Source organism: Neopelma chrysocephalum, unplaced genomic scaffold (assembly GCF_003984885.1).
Source record: "Neopelma chrysocephalum unplaced genomic scaffold, ASM398488v2 Primary Assembly neopelma1_286, whole genome shotgun sequence".
In the NCBI taxonomy this organism is placed as follows: Eukaryota; Metazoa; Chordata; class Aves; order Passeriformes; family Pipridae; genus Neopelma; species Neopelma chrysocephalum.
The window spans coordinates 269,829-284,941 of record NW_020897948.1 but is presented as its reverse complement, the minus strand read 5'-3'; the positions used below and the strand labels follow the sequence as shown (position 1 = coordinate 284,941).

Here is a 15,113-nt window from a genome sequence, read left to right as displayed (position 1 = left end):
GTGTTTGGTACTGAGCACAGAAATCAAAGCCCTCTGATCAAACAGGAGAATTAAACCTCCAAAGGTCTAGCACTGGGAAAAGTGTCAGCAAACAAAGTTCTGTAACCACACCATGGGGTGGTTGTGGTCACACAGGGGCAGGTGAACACAGCAGGGGAAAGAGCAGTCTGCTGTCCTCTACAAATCCACACCAAGGAGTTGTGTCAGCCTGACACCACTGATATTTTTGCTCAGAGAAAATAAGCCCCCAGCTCTTACAAATTATGGTTCAGAAACCCTGGAAACAGAAATACACACAACACAGGTTTCAAAGCTTAGCAAGCAAACGAAAGCTTTCACAACTGGAGAGTTCATAACTAAGCTGTAACATCAGAGCTGCAAAGCACTGTGTGTAAGACAAGCCATTTAAAATCAAGTGTTTCCAAAACCCAAAGAACGTGGTTTGGTTTTGGACATTCAGCATATCCAAAATTCAAATTTAGGCCAAGGGTTATGTGGAAAGTACAGCAGGTTGTTGAATTCCCCCCCCCAAAGTTTTCCCATGCAAGAGCTGTGTACACCCATACTCAGACAGTGGCTGTGCAAACATGTCAGAAGGATAACAGTCATGGACACGGGTTATTAGCCTTCCTCAAACACCAGCTATACCAAACTGCATCTTTAATAAGCCTACAGTAGAGACAGGCTAAGAGATCTCATTTTTGTAGGCCTGACTGCTTGTTTTTTGCTGTATAAATGAAATCAAGAATGCCAAAGATGCAGGCAGATTCAGATCAGTGCTGACCTATGCAACTCTGGGTTACACAGGTAAGCCAAATTAACATGTAAATATGATTTAGTGTTCATGTTCTTTATGGAAAGAGCTATGTTTACTCATTTTCACAATGCCAATCCCCCTGTACCTGTAAAACAGAGAAATACTCTGCATGCAACCAGAATATTCTGGAACAAATTCCCTACATCTAAGGCAGTGCTCCATCCTTCTGAGATGTCCAGATGGTTTTCAACACTGGCTTTGCACACTTAGCCTATTGGCAGGTCCCAGAGCCTTAAGTACAGTCATGTCTAACCCACACTGACTCCTCAATAAAGGTCAACTATAACTGATTTCTGGGAAGAGAAGTTATCTACAGGAGCTAAAGCCAAATTATTTCTTGTATTTAAGAGGTCTTTTGACTCTAACAATTTTCATTGCATGCCTCATTCACTGAGAATTATTAAACACCAAGTTTTGAGCTGACTACCAGAAATGGACAGAGTTACAAAGTTCAAAGTTAGCCCAAGTAGCTTTTAGGCCCTTTTCCATCTTCCTACTGCAGTGGTTAGTCAAGGAAAGTGCTTTTTCTCACAGATGAGGGTTGCAAGACAGGCTCCAGAGCAGACTTTGTTAGAGTAGAATATGTTTCCCCACCACCCACCCTCACAGGAGCACAGGTCACTACATTCAATCAGACTTTAAAGCCTATGAATTCACAACAGCACTGGGAAAGGAAGCAGTGAGGAACTGCCTTGGGTATTTTTTACTGCAAAGAATTTATTCTTCCATAACATCTGCTCTGCAGTCTGTGTACAGCACAGAACTTGAAGGGTGAATTCAGGAGAAGGAGAGTGTGAAGTCCAACTAGATTTTGGAGCAGCCCTATTCCCAGACACAGCACCAGACACTTCTCAAGGGCCAGCACAACACAGCAACATCTATCGCCCATTTCAACCACTGGTATATAAACTTTTATAAATTAACTACTTTCCTACAAACCAATGACTAGGACTCTAAATATTGTACCAATACAAAATGTTTAAGATATTAAAGACTTAAAGTTAATATAATATGAATGGTTTTAAAAAAATACCAGTTTTTTAATCTGTCACGGGCTTCCAACTGGGCTCCCACCTCAAAGTTGATCCCTCTTCTATTCGGAGGATGTTTTGTCATTTTGTAATATCAACACTGCTGATTTTATTCCCCTGAAAAATGCAATTAAATATCAATCACTAATCAAGACATATACAAAATAAGCTTATGCACTATAATCCCCAGAAGCTAGATGTTAAGGAACTGCTGTAATTTTGGTTTGCAGAAAGTAACAGGGGCAATTATCTCTTAAACAAGGGTTCCCAAGTGACAGTGTGCAGAATCATTCCAGAAATGTGTTCAAAATGGCAGCTACTGGACCATGAAAGAGTGAAGCTCAACCTCTGCCCATCAGTCCAAGTTCCAGGTCAATTAAGAACCATGCAACCCAATGTTTATTCATAACTGAGATAGAAGTTTCGTAATATTCTCTCTCCCCTCCCGGTTTTGATGAAAACAAGGAATCCAGTAAACAGGAAGTGGGCAAAAACAAACACAATGACAATCTTTCAACAGCTACCACAACAGTGAAACACTCCAGAACACTAGGTCACTTCATCACTACAAGTGCAATAGAGTTCAAAGACATCAGAAATACGTCGTTTCTTTAACCAGTTTTAGAAGACTGTCTATACTGCTTGCATATTTGCACTGCTTTCATCCAACTCCTCTACCATTTTAACCAGAAAATATAAATAAATAGTCTTCATTAAGATTTGTTTCCAACAGTTAACATAAAAGTTTAAGAAATCTTGCCAAAGTAATTTCTTTCAAAGTACATTTAGAGGAAAGCCTGCTCAGGTGCTATTTTTCCCTGAATTTTTGTCAGTCACTCCCCACAATTATAAGATACAAATCATCATCCATTCCTGCAGTCTTCAAGCTCACAAGATCCAAAAAAATCACAAGTAAGTTTTATTCAGTAGCATCATCCTTACAGTAAGGCTGTATCTTCAAGATTCCATTAAAGATGGACAAAACAGATGCAAGTTAAAATAAGAAACCATCCAGTCTCACACTACAAGAACAAGGAACATGCACACAAATAAGCAGCACATTCTGGCTCACACAGGGCATAAACAGCAATGGTATCAACTGAGCTGCATCTATGAAAGGATTGACATTGTGAAGAACTACTCTAAGGTCAAGTGTGGTTCAGAAACCAAAGATATTTAGGAAAGTCATAAAGCTTCTATGGTAGGGAAAAGCTACTCCTTCACCACACTTTGTAAGCCAGGCCATTTGCCAAGGCCTGGCCACAGAGGCAGCCCAACCACCTCCATACAACCACCACACTGCAAAGAAATCTCTCTACCAAAAGCTCCTCTGCTGCCTTCCTCTAAAGCACTGCTTTTAGACTGATCCTCACCTCTGTTAAAGCAGCCTGCAAGGGGATGGGAAAAAAATGCTATTGCCTGTAAGCTTAATTCACACCAAAAGATAAAACATTCTAGCCACCTAGGAACTGAAAAGGTTACTTTTCTGGAGCATCTGATAACAGACTGAGTTCACACAGCATGGATCTGAATCAGCCCAGTCTTCTAAAGGTTGGAGTGGGAGTCTGTAACTTTTAATTGGGAAGGTAATCAAGAAAAAGTTAGGATGGTTGGGATTTTACAGTCTATTTTGCATTAGAATGTAATAATTAAAACAAAAAGGAAATCTAAGCAGCAAGTGCAAAGCTACATTTTATTTTCAAGTGTTTTATCCACCCACAACTCAAACATCCACTATTTTTTCTGCAGATTTACATCATAAAAATACCCCTTTCTTAGGCTAGCAGTGGAACTTTGTGCCTTCAAATGTGGAGCAGACACATTTTGCTTAACACTTGTGGAAGAAATGACATCTGCAAGATGACTCTTTCCCATATTTTTCTTTTCACTAAGGAGGGACATGCCAAGCCAACGTACTCCCAGAAGCAATGGCAGTGGTTCCTCTCAGTAAGAGCTGCCACCTGGACACAGGGGACTCAGCTCACCTACATGGAGCTGGAGAGGAGCATACACCTCTCCTGACTTCAGAAACAGGATCTCGCACAATAGGGCCTATATAAACACATCAAGTTTGGTGAGGAAGGTCTTACTATAGTTTCAGTCAAATATTTTAAAAAATACAAGTATCACAATTAAAAAAAAAATCTGATAAAACAGCCAAAGCCATTTAATCATATTTACAGAAGCTACAGATTCCATGAAAAAAATCTGAACACAGCTAGAGTCAGCTAACATTGACCAGCATTAGTCACAGCACACACATACTGCACTTCACCAGCTTGGACAAGCTTGTTACATGGCAGTTGACCACAAAGCTGAAAGAGAAGAAAAACCTCTATGGGCAAAAATCTCATATCACTACCCCCTTCTCCAAATTCTTCTTTCCTCTCCCCTCCCAAGTTAGGCAACTTGGGCTGCTTTGGGTTCTCTCTCACATCCTACCACTGGTGTGCCCTGTGGCCCAGCAGTCCATGATGAGCGTGCCATGGAAGCAGGTTGGCTTTTCCACTGGCAGCCAAGGTCAGGAACAGCTTCCTCAACCAGACATACTTGGTAGAACATCACATGAGAGAAATTACTCATTGGAGGGTCTGAACCATTTCACCCTGAAACACACGGCCTTAGAGCAAGACTGAAACCAGGAGATCCAACCTTCCCTGGGAGCCACCTCATGGCTCTGCACAAACCACAGCAAGAGGCAACACCAACCTTCAGCAGCACAACCCCGACCACGTGCAGCAAGCACCTCACTGCTCAGAGAGCCAGCACTGAGCACAGGCACTCACCTCTACTTGGAGATTTTATGGTTCAGCCTCTGTCCTCTCCTGCAAGGCCTACTTAAAAACCTGGAACCACGTTAAAAGAGGTTAACCAACAATCCCACATGGATCAGACACAGTCATAGCTACAACTTGGAAATAAGAACACTTCACCAAAACATCTCTTCTAAAGTTTTCTTCATCAGAAAATCAATTTGTACTGACTTGGTACCTAAAATGGGACACAAGCAGGCTCTCCACTCTGGTAACTCTGAGAATACATTTTTCTTGTGTGCTCAAGACCATGATTAAAACAAGGGGTAGTCACTCAGCCTACCCTGAGAACTGCATGGCTTTTCTCCAAAACTTATTTCACTATAAAGATTAGATCTGTTTCAGGAAAAAACACTTGAGGGTTTAGACAAGTCACTACATCCAACACAAATGTTTCTAAATCTACAAGGGTAAGTCTTTTCTTCCCCATCAAAAAGTCACCATGAGGGAATTTAACTTTTGAAGGCTAGTCAAGTATTCAGACACTTCAAGGTACCAATCAGACAGCATGTTTATGTCAGGGCAATGCAGAAGAGAGTACACTTACATTAATATTGATCCCTCAGGGGTCACAATTTTTGACTTCTAAAAAAAGCTTTTTGCTCTGCTAACAGTGCAGGTGCTGTACACCTGTAGCTGTTCTTACTCTCTCCAGTTTTAGGCTGTCAGTGCCAAGCCCCAAACCTGACGAATCACCAAATTCCAACAGGAGAAGGTTCCTCTGGAAACTGAAGAAATGTTTCATATTATCAGATAGAGCCAACCCAGGCAGTTATGGCAAACTCTCACTAAGAACAGCCTCTACTGTTTTCTCTCTGGAAACTGCAGAATCACTGCAGCCTTTTCCAAACCACACCTACCTTGGCAAAGACTGTTTTCCAAATGCCTGCTGAGTGATTAAAACATTCCTTACGTAGTATCACACCAAAAGCCCTGCCTTGAAATCAGTCTCACTTTCAAATTTTGTGTGGTCTCCATGCAATGCTTCATAAGCAGCTCAGAAGAAATGCAGCTCCCTCCCCCAATTCAGCCCCTTATCTCCTTCATTCTTTTGTGGATCCACACCAAACCCAGGGACTTCCCTCCCTCTGTCATAAGGATACAATAGAGAGGAAAAAAGAGGAACTCCATGAAAAAACAAATACAGTTCTCTAACTTGATAAAGGAGAACAGTAAACTTCAACAGTTTGCATAAATATAGAGCTATTTTCCATTGAAAATTTCAGTTTTATTCTGGATAGTATGATATGCAATCCTATGAGGCACTCAGAACCTCAGTGGTGATTCAGCAGGACTACCTGGTAGGACAGTAATAAAAAGCAGTGCCAAAACAAGGGAGTAAAAGCAACTAGCCAGAGATTGTCCTGTGTTCCCTGGAGATGCAGTACATGTGGAACCGTCCTGGGTACTGCAGGCAGCACTGCCCTTCCTACACAAGCAACACAAGCTTGTTTTGATTCCTTCTAGGATAAAACACATTCACAGTTGATTCCCACAAAGCCTAAGCTGACTCTGCCATCCTCCCCAGTGTTCCAAACCTGCTGGCATACCCACATGCCCAGTATGAAACTGCCTAGGACTAAGTCCATTCACGTTTTGCACATCAGGGCTTTTTTTTGCTCTGCAATAGTCAGTTTTGACCTTTTACTCATATCATCTACACACATGACACCAACCTTTCACCTCCATCAGTGGGTCAGTGGTAAAACAAAGCCTTACCCCCACAATATGCCCACCCCCATGGGGAATGGACTCCAGAGCAGAGCATGGTCCCCACTGCAGTCAGAACACCCTGCAGGGGGATGGCTGCAGCCATGCTGTGCTGAACCCACACACCTACAGGAGAAAAGCCATGATGTCAGATTGCAAAACAGGATCTACACACACCATTTATATTATACAATCCTCATGGCATCTTAGGAAGACTAAGTGCAAGTCTCACAAACACTTAAGCACCTCAAACTGTATTGGCACTGACTTGGGAAGCTGATTGCAACAGCCTTTATTGCCTGCAGACAAAAGAACCTCTGCCTACCAGGCTTCGACTACTGCAGCACTGTTACCATGAAGTATGGTATGCCTCACTGTATTTGACCCTGCACACAAAAACAGATATTAAACCTGTTAAAAGCATTACCCCAAGAACAGCTTCTGGGCTAGCTATCCATCCTAGGATGTCCACGTTCCTGCCCGTTCTGTTTGGGTATCATTTCACAGCCAGGTGACTGTTTTAGGACATCAGATGATGTCCTTCACACTATTTCAAACCACAATGCCTCAGATCTCTAGTCAAGTTTTTGGGTTTGGGGTTGGTTTTTTGTTTGTTTGTTTTTGTTTGTTTGGTTTTGGTTTGGTTTTTTTTTTCAATGCAACAGGAGAAGGAATAAGAAAGATTCAAACTGGGCAGGAAGACCTTCTGACACTTGAACAAATTCCAAGGAATACTGCATCACCTCCCTTTTCCTATTCAAAAGACACATTTCAAACAAGACACTGGAGTATATGCAGTTGTTATTTGCACAATGTAAGATCCTCAACTAAATCTTCACCAGCACTCATTTCTTGCTTTAAAAGCTTCCCAGATTCAATTTACAACTACACAGGCAAACTCTGAGCCACTCAACACTGACACTGGCTCCTGAACTGACACTTAGTATTTCCACAATAAGAATGCTGTACAACACTGAAACATTCCCTGAAAGCATAAAACAGACTGGATTTCAGACTCCTACTTTCCTCTAGTTTATACATGCAGGTTAACAGAACTGACACCAGTAAAAATCTGCATTTGCTCTCCTCCTCAGGCAGAAACCAAGACTTTCTCAAAGTGCTCAGTGACAAAACTGAAAAGGTGTTACATGACTGACCCTCCCCAGAGCAAGATCTCACACTCTCCCTAAGATTACAGGACACAGAGAATTAATTTTCATGCCCTCAGCAACATTTCATGTAACTGTGTTCAGTTCAAATTGGTGCTGAAAACTGCAACAGACCAAAATGGAAGCAGAAATTATGAATATGAGCAATTTAGCAGAACAGAAAAAAATATTTTCTATAATAAAATCTATTTGAATTACCAAGTGCAATTAAAGAAATAAACACTCATTACTGAAAACAATTCTTTTCAGTCATTTGATCATGTCCTATTTAGCTGTCCTGGTTTCCCCTTTTTTCCCTGTAACACTAAAGGTAAAAGACAAACATTCCTAAACACCAAACAAGCAAAAACATTTTGGAAAAAGGGTTGAGTCACATGAAATAAACCAAGTTTTCTTTAAATAAAGCAACATTAATGGAAACCTACTTTAATGAGACTCCCATTTTTCCTCCAACTGAAAATGCGCAGTCTTTAAGAACATAAGAATTTAATGTAGATAAATATTACCCACAGCACCTCTGCAAGAATTACGAAAGACCTCAATTTTAAAGCAAAACTTCAAAGGCTTAAAGAAAAGCTACAATTAACAATAACAAGAATCTGTGCTTATACTCACCTAGAAGAAACTTGTTTATGTGGCCACAAACATTCCAAACACTGATGTACAACTACAGGGAAGGAAAAATAAGTCATGTGATTTCTGAGACTAAAAGTAGTTCATAGTTCAGAAAAATATTTTCTCTACAGTCAACAATATCCCAATAACAGAATAACACCTCTAGAACATGAATTTAATGTGGAAGTATTTAATTACAGGTCAGGAGGCTGCTGTGATCCAGATTAGAGAGAAACTTAAGAGACCCTTACAGACACACAGATAACTCCCTGTGCATACCCACATCAAAGTTCTCCAGCATTTATTTACCCTTAGTCAAATAAAAGTCACCTGTAACTTTACCATTACTCCTACTCTGGTGCACCAGGTACTGCAGTAGTAACTAACTACCCATTAACTAAGCAGTCCTCTCCTGGTAACAAAGACAACCTCAGCTGGATAAACTACATTCATCCTGTGGCAGAAGGAGCTGTGTTTTGCTCACACAAGAAACAAACCAAAAGAGTTTCTCCAGAACAGTTTCTTCATCCATAAATCCAATTCCTGTCAATACACACAGGCTTCCTCACACCGCAGGAGTGGCACAAACAGCCACCTGAATTGTTCCCAGAAGCCCAATTTAGGCTGCAGATTGGGCACTCAATGCCATTTCTCCTGGTTTCTACCTAACTGAAGCTGTATAGAACCTGTCCTGGTTTAGGAATGGTATTGTCCCAGTTAGTGTTCCCACTGAAACCACTGCTATTTTGATGGCCACGTCCACTGTCATCTGACAAAGTCCATCTTGCCATTTTACTCCTAAAAACTGAATTTCCTGGGCAGGTTCCTTGACTTTACTTTATGGTAAAACTGGCCTTCAGAAGGATTTGGATTATCTTCTCCCCTTTCTCCAAAACTGCCTCTGCCGTGTTGCCCCACACGATGATGTCATCAATGTACTGTAAGTTTCTGGAGCCTCGCCCTTTTCCAGTGCAGCCTGGATCAGTCCATGGCAAACAGTGGGGCTGTGTTTCCAGCCCTGAGGCAGTCGGTTCCAGGTGTACTGCACACCTTTCCAAGTAAAAGCAAACTGTGGTCTGCACTCTGCTGCCAAAGGAATGGAGAAGAACCCATTAGCAATGTCGATAGTGGCACCACTGGGCTGCCTTGGACTCCAGCTCGTACTGAAGCTCCAGCACATCCAGCACAGCGGTGCTCAGTGCTGGTGTGACTTCATTCAGGCCATGACAGCCCACTGTCAGTCTCCACTGGACTTACACACTGGCCATACAGGACTGTTAAAGGGGGAGCGAGTCTTGCTGACCCCTCCCTGGTCTCCAGTTCAGGGATCATGTCCTGGCTGGGGGTCACAGTCCCGGCTCGTGCGGTGCTGCCGACGCTGCACTGCTGTGGTAGCAATCGGTAACTGTTGTTCTTCAACCCTCAGCAGTCCCACAGCAGAGGGGTCCTCTCAGAGACCAGGCAAGGTACACAACTGCCTAATTTCCTCTGTCTCCACAGCAGCTATTCCAAAAAGCCCAGCAATGCCCTTTTGGGGATAGATGGGGCCTCTGGGGCAGTCACAAGGGGGTGTTTTTACAATACATTCCCAGTCAGACTCACTTCAACTTCCAGTACAGTCAGCTGTTGGGATCCCCCTGTGACCCTAGAAATAGAGATGGATTCTGCCTCCACGTATCTTGATAGCATTGGGGCACACTGTGCACCAGTGTCCACTAAAGCCTTATGCTCCTGTGGGTCTGATGTGCCAGGCCACAGCATCCACACGGTCCAGTAGATCCAGCTGTCCACCTGGCCGGAGGCAGGGCACCTCTAATTCTGGTCATAGCACTCGTTGCTCACTTGTTGTAAATAGGAACTGCAGGTCTCTTCACGAGGATGGGAAGTAACATCAGCCCTCCTGTTCTGTCAGGAAACTAGAGCAGCATTTACCCTCGAAGAATTTCCTGTGGTGGCTGTTCTCCCTCTCAACTCACACAATACCTGTGCTGCTGGGGCAGAGGTGGGTTTTCCATCCCACTTCATCATATCCTCTCCATGGTCATGCATGGTCAGGCAAACCCACAGGTTACCTCATGGTGTGTCCCCTCTCTCGAGCTGGGTGGCACTTATCCCAATCACAGAGACTCTGGTCCGTACCAGCAGGGCATGGGACATTTCCTCTCTGGTTTGTTCGAGCCTGTCCACAGTCTTGGACAGTCTTTGCACAGCAGAAGCGCAGGTCAGTAGGGAAGAAAAAAAGATGATCTTCCTGTTGCCAGAGTCAGGTAGTCCCCTTGAAGCCCTGTTTGTCCTCCTCCTTTCATTGACATCAATGCCAATGAGCTGGTGTACAACGACAGCACGCTCTGTACTAACTTCTGCCACATGGAGTGTGTGCACTCGACCTCCTCTGGATGTCCAGGGGACTGCTTTTTATTTGAATCCCCATGGATTACCTCCAACACAGCTAATTCTCTCAGGCACTGGACACCTTTTGCCCTGGCATTCTGCCACCTAGCAGGCTGCATAAACTTTGCACCTCTCTGCAACTGCCACAGCATTTTTCTTCCACATATTTTATCACTTTATCAGGGTTCTGTAGTTGTTCAGGGGTGAACTTCCAAACCATCAGAAGAGAGAAGTCCTCCAGATACTGGCCCATGCCCTCCCACAATCCATGCCACTCATGACTATCCACCCTCAGGGCAAATCTCTGCAAGACCTCCCTAGAAATATCTTTCCTAATTCTAAACGTGGTGTGGACCACACTGAGGAGACCTGACAGACTCAGCGACAAGAACATGCTTTCCTTAACATCCAAAGGGAATTCAAAATTCACAAAAGGTGTTGTAACATGCCTGAAGCAGAAAAAGGGGTTGAAAAGCTGGGGAACAGACTCCCAAAGGTAGCACCCAAGGTAACAATATTCATAACGGAAGTGTACAGGAGAGGTGAGTGATGGATTCAGGTGATTCACCACTACAGGCAGAGCCCAACAACAGAGACCAGACAGGCCCAGCCCCTGCCTCCTCCTGGCTACGGCAAAAATTAACCCTGTCCTGGCCAGCAGGACAAACCACTTCAGGATGCTGAATGCACTGAGTCTAACCATCCCCAAAAAAGACCTTATTGCCCTGCCTAATGGGTACCTGTGGGCTCAAAGTGCCTTTGACAAATAAAAATTAAATGTGGAAAAGGAAAAAAAGTGGACTGCTTCTCATTGCCATTCTACACTCCCTCAGAAGCAAAACCAACAACAATCCCACAAAACTCCTTGGACAAACTGACTTACAGTGGGACTACATTTAAATATTTGGTCTAGGGTGGTGCTGCAGCAGCCTAAGGTTGAACTTACAGAACCCCAGACCAAGTGCTGTCAGGGCAGCCTTGCATGACAAATCAGGACAAGAACCCCACGTGGGCTCAATGTCACTATTTTACCAAGACAGCAGGTATCCTCTTAAAGGAACACAGCTTTAAAAAATGGGCAGAGTCCAAGAATACAACTTCCATTTGCTTACACACAGTCTGCTTGACTACAATGCCAAAGTACTGAGTCTGACACCATTTTGCACTCAATACCCATAGTTCAGAGTGTGCACATACACTGAAGAATTAAGTGGCTCTGAAGCACTACCACCTACATCCCTTCTGAAAACAATACCTCGGTATTGTACAGAAACCCACATTTCAGATAGAAATTTAATACTTTAGGCTATGTGTGGTCAGTAAGCTGACCAAGTAGTTCTTCAGCTTTGATGTCCTGCCCCTGGCTCTGAGGTTGCTCTGGGTGTTCCAGCAGCACAGTACACACAGCAGGATGCTGAACCTAAGATTTTTCTCATCAGCAAGCATCAACATGAATTCTAGCTATCAGATGAAAATGTTATGACTGAAAATGGAGGGAGCAAGTCAGAAAGCACAAAAATTATCTGGTTACAATACCTGCAGCAGTAACTGGACTTGGACTTATGACTCCTGGAAGAAGTCTACCTGTAAAAACATCCATAAAAAAAAGTCTGAGAAACATTTTTTCAGAGATAATTTATACCACCTGCAATACTGGCCACTGAAAATCCCACAGGGCACTGTGTCCACCCAGTCAATACACAGTGTTCTGACACCTAGACATGGCATTCTCAGTTTTATTCCACTGCTTCCTGCCTGGACAGGACTAAATCTACCCTACTCGTCAATAAAGGATATTTTCATGATAGTCAAATAAAAGGAAGTGTTCCAAGTTACACTGCCATGAGCTTTGATGAAAAACTGTCTTTATTGAAGATAACTCGTTAACTCATTAAGCAGACACATCATCTGTGCATGTGCCACACTGTAAAAAGCATGTGACTCCCCTATTTTATTATAAAAAGGAAAGAAAGGGGTGCACTTCATGGCTGCTTATAGACTTGTCTCCCAGCTCTGAGATGAAAGTACAGCAGGAAAAACTAACAAACAAAAAATCAGTGCATTTTTTTGTAAGATTGATAACAGTAATATAGAGAAGACAGCTGCAGCACAAGCACTGGACCGATACAAATACAGGGGATCATGGAATAAAAAAGCCATTAGCAAACTACAGGACAGGGAGGAAGCGATGCAGGCCTGGTGTACTCACAACCTCTGCTGTGCCAACACATGCTTTTAAGCCTAACTAAAATCCTGACTCAGACCCGACCAAGAGCACTGTCTTTGCACCACTGACACACAAGTCTAGCCTAAGGATGCTCAGCTCCACATCTAGAGCACTACAGATGTTCCAGAGAGTTTCCTGACTCAAGGACTGGGCAGTAAGAGGACATTCTCCATTTCCTTGAGAATCGGGAAAGCTCTTGGTGTTAACTTCATACCAAAAACCACCCCCCACCACCCCACACTAAGCAGTAGTGCTTTCTCTCTTTCCATTCAGACAGGCTACCAAGCTAAAGGTGGAACAGATGGAGAAAGCTTTCCTTTTTAAGCAATTTTAGTGATTCCATTTCAGATAGGTTTATAAAAAAATGAGGCAGACTGCAGCTGGCTACACTTAAACAAGGCTGGCTGGAAGTTCTTAAGCCCTGTAAAACACAAAGGCACGTCAACAAACTAACATGTCTCATAAAGGAGTGTTTATATTGCAGTAAGCATTATTACCTGCAGTCAGACAGCACGGACACACTCACATGGTCACACATCATCACTTAGCCCGGCACTTGCAGTCACAAAAAACCTGAAAAGCCACCGGTTCCAAAAAGGTTTTCAGAAATATGCAGCCCATGTAGCTACTGGCATTTTGACAGCAAAGACAAACCAAAAGTTTTAAGTCACCATTTCTTACCTGAAAAAAAGTATTTTCCTGCAGAGGAAGCACAAGGAGTCAAAGCAAACCTGCAGGCAAGCAAGGAACAGAAGTATGAAGGAGTATATTTGCTCAGCAGTTCAATGAACTCTCATAAGCACTTCACAAGACTTCTTCATATGATGCACCAGTAGGTCCAAACAACCAGACAACCATCAAGACTGCAGTATAAATACTGACAACAACCACAGGCAGGGCTGAGCAACAAATCCTCCCCCTGCCCTGGGTACATTCTTTAGCTCAGTTCACAAGGCAATTGCCCACATCTGTGCAGGACAGTGCCACACAGGCAGGACAGAGGGGACAAATGCTGGGACAGCCAGTGTCAGCTCCTGCCAAAGTCTGACAAATTACAGCTACACACAATACCTGGCTTCTACAGGTGCAGTTATAAATAAAATGTGCAGTTACAGAGAACTGATCACCACCTACAATTAAATTAGGGATCACACTCTCCTTTCCTGGCCAAGGGGGAGAATTTAGGTCAATATCTTGCCTAGGTCATCCAGGAACTACAAGAGCAAAAGAAAGTGCTACAGAGAACTTAGCCAATTAAAGGTAAGAATTAATTACATGCTTCTTACATTTCAGTCAAGGCAGTACTGTTATGAGCAATTACCACTCTAGCCACATTCCCAATTTGACCTTAATTAATTCCTCAGGATTACAGGCAAAGAGATTTTACTCTCAGCCTGCTCAAGTAAGATTTTATTTTCATAGAGGAGACATCCACAGAGTTATCTGCAGGAATGTAAACTGAACTCTTCCACGGGCTGACTCAGGTCAAATGAAGTGCATTCACTGAAGCCACCTTCCATCATGAAACTATTAAAAGTCACACAAAAATTAAAGAGAGAACTATATTATGACTGATCCTTGCTGAAGTCTTCTCATTTGGCTTTTTTTTTTGGAAACTGGTCCCGTGAAAGGATCCTTACTTATTACAGAAAATTAAATGAACCCAGGTTCAAAAGCATCTCTGTTACAGAGATGCTCAATTACAAGCTGCTGTACATATACTTACAAAAGGTTAATTCAAGTCATTGTCATCGTTTTTAACACTTGATTTAATTCTCCTACTGCATACAACACCAAATTCTGTACTCAGAAAGATGGCATTTTTCTTTTATCCAATTTGGGCTTATCAATATTCAGATATCCCTCCTGATCTATTTTCAAGTACTTAGGCTACAAACAATAGCATGGGATCACAGCAACATCTCTGGTACCCAAAAGATTTTCAATAAGTAGAGGAGATACAACTGTTTTCCGAAATTGTACTGATAACCTGTTTCGCCCTGGTATGGCTACAGCCTGAGCATCCACACTAAGCCCACTGGTACAAAACCCCCCTTCGGCGGCAATAAGCCGTATCTAAAGGCAGGCCTGCCAGGAAGAACACCACGGTGCCTCCCAACTGCACGCCATGAGGCGTCAGCGCAGGGATCCACAACCATTTCTGTTTCTTTAAAACATTTTAAAGGGACAAAACGCAGCGGGATGGAGACGCGCTCCTCGCTTCGCGGGACACAGAAGGGCGCGAAGCCTCCAGCCGGCGGTACCGCCCACGGAAGCCTCCCCTGGCCGCGGCGAACCCCTGGCGGGGCCGGTACCTGCTCCACGCGGGTTCCCGTCCCC

At 43.3% G+C, this 15,113-nt stretch overlaps 1 protein-coding gene across 6 annotated transcripts in view; it reads right to left on the bottom strand.

Moving 5' to 3' along the window:
• Nucleotides 1-13,527, bottom strand: part of PHF20 (PHD finger protein 20) — a 64,440-nt gene extending 50,913 nt beyond the window's left edge. For 5 of the 6 annotated variants that reach the window (XM_027704640.1, XM_027704641.1, XM_027704642.1 and 2 more), the window contains exons 1-4: nucleotides 13,455-13,527; nucleotides 12,083-12,130; nucleotides 8,156-8,207; nucleotides 1,851-1,965 (exon numbers count right to left, since the gene is read on the bottom strand). In XM_027704640.1, the coding sequence (XP_027560441.1) occupies nucleotides 1,851-1,933 (83 nt within the window). In that variant the 5' untranslated portion in view covers nucleotides 1,934-1,965; nucleotides 8,156-8,207; nucleotides 12,083-12,130; nucleotides 13,455-13,527. The remainder of the gene's footprint in view (nucleotides 1-1,850; nucleotides 1,966-8,155; nucleotides 8,208-12,082; nucleotides 12,131-13,454) is intronic. The other variant, XM_027704645.1, reaches the window with a different exon arrangement.
• Nucleotides 13,528-15,113: the final 1,586 nt, after the last annotated feature.